Here is a 9,118-nt window from a genome sequence, read left to right as displayed (position 1 = left end):
GTACTGGAGTGGTAGCCACTCCTTTTTCCAGGGGATCTTCCTGACCCAGGGATTGAGCCTGGGTCTCCTGCATTGGCAAGTGGATTCTTTACTGCTGAGCCACCAGGGAAGCCCTGAGCCCAGTTTGCTTGTCTCTAAATCAGGCACAATCGCACCCACGTGGGTGGGTTTCCAGGAGGAATAAATGAAGCACAGGCTGCTGAGTGCAGGGGGATTCAGTGCATCTGGTGGTCTCTCCTTCCCACGAAAGAGAAGCCTCATCTCCCCCTGGCAGCTTCTACAGGGGATCAGAAAGCCCACAAGGGATACCACCAGCAGAGCTCCATGACGTGCCTGCTGGGCCGAGCCTGGGGCGTGGAAGGTGCTCGAGCCATGCTTCCTGGGCACCAGGGGGTGGCAAGCTGTCAGAAATGATGTGGGTTGGAGGCTTTCCCAATATACAGGCTGGGCCCCACCCCAGAGCTTTGGGAGGCAGGAGGGTTTTGAGAAGGTCTTGAGGAATATTTGCAAGCCCTTAGCTAGACAGGACCGCCCCTCTTAAAAGATTCCCATGCACACAGCATCATGAGGCTCACAAAGCTGTTTAATTTCCCACCTATGATACAGGATGGAGGCAGGGTGCAGAAAACCCAGTGACTGCTTTGGTGAACATACTGGAGCTGCACACAAGCCTAGCAGGCTGTGGCTTCACCGGGATCTTCTGTTTGCACACAATTGTAATTGACCTTTGAAGGGCTCCCCAGGGCACTGCGGCCTGCTGCTTCTGGGCAGAAGTTATCATACCTGCTCTTCTTTGGTAACCTTCTTTAGAATTTCATACACAAAACTTGATTGGCAAAAAAAAAGTACCAAATGTCAAAATTTCATAAAATCAGGGCAAGAACTGGTCTTCTCTTGCCATTTGGACTTAGCTGCCCCTTGAAAAATGTTTTTTTTTCCCCTCTTGGTCATTTAGCAACGCCCAGCCCAGAGATGGGAAAAGGGAGCAAAATTTAACCTTTGTGTTAGAAGAGAAGCAAGGTTTTCAACCAAACACTTAAGTCATTGGACTCATTATTTAAACACCAAAAGACAACAGATGGACTTAATTCATCTGGCCCAGCTTAATACATGTCAGCCTAACACTACAAACAGATACATAAAACCGAGATATGTCTGGGTGCTACAAACGGGGACAGGGCGTCGTCACAGGGCAATGACTTGGCTGCGCTGCGAGCCGGCCCCTCAGAACCAGTACTCAGAGACGAAGATGTGGACGCTGACGACATTCCGGTGCGACACCACACCCCCAACCACGTAGTTCATCTCCAGCTTCAGGACGGCGTGGAACGGGCCCACGATGGGCCGCACCTGGCGCACGACGCCTGGGGAGAGAGCAGAAGGTGTGTGGGGAGTTAGCAGGGACCGAAGCAACGTGGAGACCGGGGACACGATTTCCCTCCGGGATTTTCAGAGCTGCAGGAGTGCTCGGACCTCATCAAGTCCCGCCTGAGCCAGGTGCTTGCATCTCCCTCCAAGTGATCACCCCCGGGCTCTGCCATCATCCCTGGGGACGAGTGACAGCGGGCTCTCTGCAGCCCGTCCGCTGTGAGCAGCTCGCCCTGTGAGTCTGTGCGCGTGGGCTTTGGAGTCCTTGCCTTAGTCCTGCCAGCTCCTCTTCTGTGAGCCTGCTTTCCTCCTCTACCACCGTCTATCCAACCAAGAACTTAAGAGTCTAGATAAAGGGCCTGGCATGGAGCAGATGCCCAGAAGACACCCGTCCCAGTCTCTCCTAACCCACTGTGCCCACTTGTGACCCATGGGAGGAAACAAAGCATGTGTGAGCCTCTTCCCCCAGTCTCTCACGTTGAGGACTGTCCTGGGGGCCTGGAAACCTTTTATCTGAGCAGAGAAGTCCTAGTTCCCTATGGGACACACTCCTGGGTCCTTCTTTCTCCACACCTCTTTTTTGAAGGGTGACACCTGAACCCTTGCCCAGTGTTCATGGTGAGCAAGAGGCAGCTCGAGTCCAGCTCGAGCAGCAGAGATGGGTCAGGGCAATCAGAAGGACAGACGGCACGGGGGAGACAGGTGTCTGTCCGGGGAAGCAGAAGCCTGCCGTGTAAAGCTCCTGGGGGGTGGCAGGGAGGTCTGCCTGGACCACAGCAGGGACCCGGCAAAGGCCATGATGGTGGCCTCCCCAGACAGGGCTCAGAGGGAAGGGCAGATAAGTTCAGCTCAGTCGCAGTGGAGGAGGAACAACCCCAAGTGTCCTGTCCCCGCAAGTTCCATGTCTCCAGGCCGGACCCTGACGTCGCTGCCTGCCCACGCAGGGCACCCAGCATCTCACGGAGAGAATGCCCCTGCACTCGGGGACCAGATGCTCTCCTCCTGGCTGGATGTGGAGAGCCCACCACCCTCTCGGGACCTCAGATTCCACAGTGAGCAGATGATGCCACGTGAGCCTGTGCTTTGCACTGACTGATCCCGACCCGACCCGCCCCCCAGCTCGGTGTCCACCATGGTGTGAGCTCCAGGGGTGCAGGGCCACCTCCCTGCCGGACGGGTGGGCTCACTGCCTCACTTCTGCACGCGTTCATGCATTCCTCAACAGGTACCAGGCACCGTTCATGGTGATGCCAAGAAAACAAACAGAACCCTGGTTTCAAAGTCAGTGGGGACCTAGGTGAGTGCCGTGCTCTGACAGAAGTCCACACGCTGTCCAGCGGGGGTGAGGATGGAGGTGAGGGAGGCGGGGGAGTCAGGAAAGGCTTCCTGGAGAAAGTGCCTCTCTTCCTGCAGATCCCCGTGCCTGGCACAGAGCAGGTGCCACCCCTACAGCTGTTGACATTTAGGAGGGACCCTCTTCCATCGCCCCCGCTCTGATATTAGGACTTGCCCAAAGCCGTGTGGCGCAGGGGTGTGCTGGAGCAGCCGGTCGTCTGGTCGTGCCATATGACAATTTCCAAGCCCAACGTGACGTCACTGAAGGCGGGGTCAAGAACCACCCATCACTGCAGGGCTGTCTACAAACAACACCCTGGAGCCTGAGAACCAGCCAGAATGCAGAGTGTTTGCTGCGTCCAACTGCTGACTGCAGGCTGGTTTGTACAAACAGCCCTGCCGCTGACTTGGGAAATGTGCACCCAGTGTGGCCCTTCACACCCACGCTGAGATCAGTGAAGGCTCTGGGGAGTCTACAGGGGCCCAAGGCCTTTTGCACCCGTGGCCGGTTCTCGGTCAAGACCACCAAGTTCATGGTCAGGAAGGGGATTTGGGCAGGCCACCCCCCCTTTCACTCCCTGGGCTTGTGTTTCAAAGGTGAAGAGCCCAGCAGTAGGGTGGAATTCCAGGCTATTCTAAGCAAACAAGGGCTCTAGCTCTGATGGAAAGATAAGCAGAAGCTTCGGTGGGCTGTCAGCACCCTTTCTCTGCCCCTGCCTGGCGATGACATCCCAGTTCTGTCCTGTCTGAACGCCCACGAGCATCATCAGCTCCCGGCTAAAGACGGGGGCTTGTCGCCACTCTCGGTTTGCCCATGGCTCCTGTGGCAAGCACGGCCCCAGACTCTCCAGTCCCTCAGCCCTCACCAGCGTGACCGTCTCCTCTCCCCAGGCCGGAGACCGCCACCGGCGCCACCAGCCTCAGTGGCCTCGGTCCCCTGCACGCATCCCTGGGGCAGTGCTCAGAGGGCTCAGGGGGCTTGAAGGAAAGAGGTGAGAGGCTCAGTGAGCCTGAGAGCTAGTTTAGGACAGAGAGCAACGAGGTGGAGGGAACAGTTCCGCAAGCTATGATCAGACACGTATTTATTTCTATATATTATCATGATACTGTGTGTGTGTGTGTGTGCACGCACGCTAAGGTGCTTCAATCGTGTCCGACTCTTTGCAACCCTATGGACTGTAGCCCTTTCAATATCATATAATTAATATATGATATACAAATATATGGGCTTCCCAGGTGGAGCAAGCAGTAAGGAACCCACCTGCCAATGCAGGAGACGCAAAAAGACGTGGGTTCAATCCCTGGGTTGGGAAGATGCTCTGGAGGAGGGCATGGCAGCCCACTCCAGTATTCTTGCCTGGAGAATCCCATGGACAGAGGAGCCTGGTGGGCTGCAGTCCATAGAGTTGCAAAGAGTGTAAGTCACTTCAGACATGACTGAAGTGACATAGCACACACGCAGCACACACACATATAAATATATATATAGTTTAATTATTATAAATACAAAGTATATATTGTTGTTGTTGTTAGTTGCTCAATCGTGTCTGACTCTTTGCGACCCCATGGACTGTAGCCTGCCAGGTTCCTCTGTCCATGGATTTCTCCAGGCAAGAATACTGCAGTGAGTAGCCATTCCCTTCTCCACTGGATCTTCTCGACCAGGGATTGAACCTGGGTCTCCTGCATTGCAGGCAGATTCTTTACTGTTTAAGCCACAAGGGAAGCCCTTTCAGGACACAAGGTTTGAGTCCAGCTGACCTCAGTCAGAAGCATGATTCCAGGTTGGTTACTGAAATTTTGAGTCCCCACTTCCTCCTCTGTGAAACAGGGATTAAACGGCCATCTTCAGAGTCAGAAACAAAACCATCCCAAGGCCATGTGCTGCTTCCCCCTCAGAAATAAGCGCTGGATCCCATAAAGCGCCACAGCATTCCAGTGTGATATGAATTTCAGTGCGAGTAGGACCGGATTCCTCCATGATTGAAAAACAGAGCAAATGCTGGACATTTTTATTAGACTGCCTTAAACATTGACGAGAAAGGAAAGCTCTGGATGTATAGAAAATATATTTAAATCTCAATATGTACTGTTAGGGCACTTCATGAGGTTTAGTTTCTGTGACGCCTAAAGACCAGAACGTCACGCTGTTGGCTAAGTGTTCCAACTGTAAACAGCTAAGAGGCCAAACAGAACACTAAAGGAAACTAAGAGCTGCTTTAGAGAAGAAGGGCGTTGAGAAGGGGAAGAGGGAGCAGAAGGCTGAACTTCAGATGTAGGTCACACTCAGGGCCTGGATTGTCTCAGGATCTTTGCATTTAACAAGAGAACGACTGAGGTGGAAGACACAGGCATCTGCAAGGGTTAAACAAGGCATTGTGGGAGTGACACAGCAGGTGAGCAGGGGGTCAGCCGCCCTGGCCTTCTCCTGTGACCTGGGGTCCACATCCCAGGCCACACCCACTCTGTGGATCTGACCACTTCTTCAGCCTAGCCACACTTCCTGGGGGCTCTGATTTCAGTGAATACGCTCCCTTCATTCCCAGGTTAGTTCAAGCTTGAGATCCACCTCCTGGTCCTCACCTTCACTGAACCTAGACTTTCTCCTGATATCACTTCTTTCTTCACAGCTTTCCCACCCATCCATCCACCCACCCATCCAATCATCCATCCATCCACCCACCATCCATCATCCATCCGTTCACCTACACATCCATTCACCCGTCATCCATCCATCCATCCAGTAGAGGCCATTCTGCACAAGGGAAGTTTAAGGAAGATTCTACAGAGGAGCTGACTTCAAATTGGATTTTAAATACTAAGCCGGGGGCTTCCCTGGTGGTCCAGTGTTTAGAATCTGCCTCACAATCCAAGAGACACTGGTTTGATCCCTGGTCGGGGAGGATCCCACATGCCATGGAGCGAGTAAGCTCCATGGAGCCATGGAGCATGTGCCACAGATACTGTGGCCCAAGTGCCTACAGCCTGTGCTCCACAAGAGAAGCCACAGCAGTGAGAAGCCCAGCGCAGCCAAAAAATAAATGAGTTTAAAATAAAAACGACCAAGTAGGAGCCAACGAGGTAAGTAAAGTGAAGGTGTCAGGAGCTCAGTCGTGTCCGACTCTTTGCGACCCCCACGGACTGCAGCCAGGCTCCTCTGTCCGTGGAATTCTCATGGAGTGAGAATACTGGAGTGGGTTACCATTTCCTTCCCCAGGGGATCTTCCCAACCAAGGGATCAAACCCAGGTATTCCACACTGCAGGCAGATTCTTTATCATCTGAGCCACCAGGGAGGCCCAAGGTAGGCAGGACCTGTGCAAAGGCCCCAAGTGTGAAGGTTTCAGTCAGTTCTGGGAACAGAGTTAATCCTGGGGAAAGACAAACAGAGGAGGGTAAGGAGGTGGTAAAGGGCTTCCTCAGGGACCTCACACCTTGTCAGGCTCACAGGACTGGAACCCAGAGCAGTAGTCTCCTGGCCTCCTCACCGCCACCGATTCTAGACAACTGTTCTTTCAGAACCACCATCAACCTTCTGGGTGCAGGGAAACAAGAGAGGGAACTAGACAAACCCTTGCTGCCCAAATGTGGCATCACAGACATTAGAAACTGAACCTCCACCAGGGGTCCAGCTGCATCCGTCACTTGCTTCTACAGATGTGTGGCTGGCACCCACTCTGTGCCAGGCGCTGGGGACCGGCTAGACCGCCTGCGTCCTCTCTCATGAAACCTTGCCAGCCCCACTCTGCGTCACCTGGTACCTGGTCTCCCTCGAGGGAACCCTCACAGTCGACTCCCCCTGCGGACGCAGGGTCTACATCACGTTCATCTCTGTCCACTGTCCGCAGCGCAGGGCCCGGGGCGGGACACAGTGGGAGCACCGTCACAATTATCCCGTGGGATGAAGGCAGAGGAAGAGAGAGAAAAGAGAAGAAGGAGCGAGGGGAGGGAAGAGGGACCCTACTCCCTGAGGGCCCCTCAAACCTTTGTCCTGAAGGGAAGGGGCCACTGAAGGCTCTGAGCGGGAGCAGCTTTATGTGGAAAGACCATTCCTGCAGCAAAATGCAGGAGAGAGGGAAAGGCTCTTTCCAGCATGCCTGCCTTGTCCATCTTCCCTGCTGGGGTGTTTACCTCCCTAACTTTCAAGAGCCCCAGGGAAAAAAAAAAAGGCCATGATGTTCAACTGTGTTAATCTTCCAAATCCTCATCTTTGGCATTTCTGCTTCGGGTCCCAGACACTGCTGGTATTCCTCGGCGTGTCTGTGCCTCTGAAAGATATAATTAAGTCTTTTTTTTTTTCCTTTGAAAAATGTAGGTCCCCTCGGGCACTTCACCTTCATGTCTCGTCTCTGCTTTGTAAATTGCAGCCGATGTGCCAGGAGCCCGAACACAGAGCCCAAGTGTCCAGCAGGAGACCTCCATCGCCTCCTGGGGACTGTGGTCTGGATTCCAGGCCCCTGCAGCCATCCCCAGGCTTCTGCCGCTTGACTGGGGTCGCAACTGATCATCCACAGGTTGTCTGAAAGGAGGAGGATCATCCATGAGGGCCTCTGCACGAGACACTGGTCTGCGGAGACCTGGAATCACAGTCTGGCATTGCTCTGCTGCGTCCTCACCAAGCAGCCCTGTGACCTTGTACGAGACACCGTCTTTCTGAGGTTCAGCCTCCGACTCAGAAGTCCTGCGATTCTAACAGACCAAGTGTAATGGCGTGAACAGGGCTGTTGAAGAGCATCTTAGCAAAAATGATGATCCATCCAGAGACGGCATGGTACCTCACGCCAGTGGAAATGAACTGTGCTTTTCAAAAGACAGAGCTTCAAGTTGAAATAAAGGCAGAGGGAAGAAAGTCAGCATCAGATGAGAATAAGACGTGGTTGCTACCTGAAATCAGGGTACGGAGTCATTGGTCTTCTCGGTTGTCAGGGTCTCCCCACTGCCATGTGAGGCCAGAGGTCAAGGGCACAGACTTTCTTTTCCGGTCAATCTTTTTAAAATTTAATTAATTAATGTTTAGTTGCACTGGCCCTTCGTTGCTGCAAGCAGGATTTCTCTAGTTGCGGCGAGCAGGGGCTACTCTTCCTTGCAGCGGCCTCTCTTGCTGCAAAGCACAGGGTCAGGATGCGAGGGCTTCAGTAGCTGTGGGCACATAGGCTTAGCTGCTCTGTGGCCTGTGGGGCCTTCCAGGATCAGGGATCAAACCCACGTCCCCTGCACTGGCAGGCAGACTCTTATCCGCTGCGCCACCAGGGAGGTAGTCCTGGTCACTCTCCTATCTCTGGTTCTTGGAACATAGTAGGTCCTTGGTCCTACTACAGACCTGCCACATAGGAGGCCCGCAGTAAGTGAATCGCTAAATGAACGCGTGAACTAGAGACCGAAGCAGGAAGCACAGTTCATGAAGTTGAAAGTTATCACCCGGAGAAACAAAACTGGTGGGAAGGAACGGATGATAGCCAGAGGTCGCTGGGTTTTCGGGTGTGGCCCATGTGGAAGCAGAAAGGCAACAGGTGAGAACCAGGCCTCCCTGTCTGACCCCAGCGGCTGCCACACTGAGCCACGAGCCCGGGAGAGGTGACGAGTCGGCCTGTTTGGACAAGGTGCCAGGACCAAGAATCTTGGAGCTCAGAGGAGACCCATGTGGTTTCACCAAACACTAACACAGCGGGAGACTGGGGAAAAAGCAAACCATCACCAGGATCTCAGGACATTTTCCTCAACAGGGATAACTCCAGGCCAGGATGAGCAGCACAGACCGAAGGCAAAGAGGAAAACACACGAACAGGAAGAAATACGGCCCGTATGTCTAACGTCCAAAGCTATAGTGGTGATGGGCCGGGAAGGAGGTCCACAGCGGGGGAGGAGATGGGAACGGACGGGCCCCTGCGTCCACTGTTCCTTCCCGTGGTGCCCACACTCCTCGGGGGGGAAGGACCATCACCTCCCTCCCACCAGGGAGGAGCTCGGGGCTCTGTGGGCTAACGTCCCTGATCACAGGGCTCTCAGGGCACAGCGCTACCCAGACGGGACAGACCCTGAGCTTAGTTCTCTCCACCTGACCGCACCTGCCCTAATGTGGTGTGGAGGAAACTTCCAGAATGTACTGCCCTTGGCTGAGTCATCCATACAGGGCAAAAACGGCAGAGAGGAACTACAGGGCAATCATATCGGTCATGGGCGGTGAAGGAACGGAGCTCCCCAATCCCTGTCTTCTGTTCTTGCCTGAAAAACACCCAGTAAGAGCTGGAAGGTGGAGGACAGGGGTCTTAGTCGCAGATTTAAAGTCGGCCTCAGCAGAACCATCCTCCCGACTTCTCGGCTCTCATAAACACACTTCCTCCCGGGTCTCTCACAACCAAACCTGAGGGTCTACGTGGGGAAGCAGCAGGGAACCGGAGCCAACCCCCGGGGGCCCG

General features: G+C 54.1%; 1 protein-coding gene across 1 annotated transcript in view; it reads right to left on the bottom strand.

The window, feature by feature from the left end:
* Positions 1-565: 565 nt before the first annotated feature.
* FBLN1 (fibulin 1) overlaps positions 566-9,118 on the bottom strand; it is an 80,999-nt gene continuing 72,446 nt past the window's right edge. Inside the window, exon 17 of the mRNA XM_086403281.1 lies at positions 566-1,364. Coding sequence (XP_086259407.1) covers positions 1,225-1,364 — 140 coding nt within the window. The 3' untranslated portion in view covers positions 566-1,224. The remainder of the gene's footprint in view (positions 1,365-9,118) is intronic.

Source organism: Bos grunniens, chromosome 5 (assembly GCF_055505025.1).
Source record: "Bos grunniens cultivar Pamir isolate PY7600 chromosome 5, Bosgru_T2T1.0, whole genome shotgun sequence".
Classification (NCBI taxonomy): domain Eukaryota; kingdom Metazoa; phylum Chordata; class Mammalia; order Artiodactyla; family Bovidae; genus Bos; species Bos grunniens.
The sequence above is the reverse complement of the archived record's forward strand: the minus strand, read 5'-3'. Positions and strand labels throughout refer to the sequence as shown.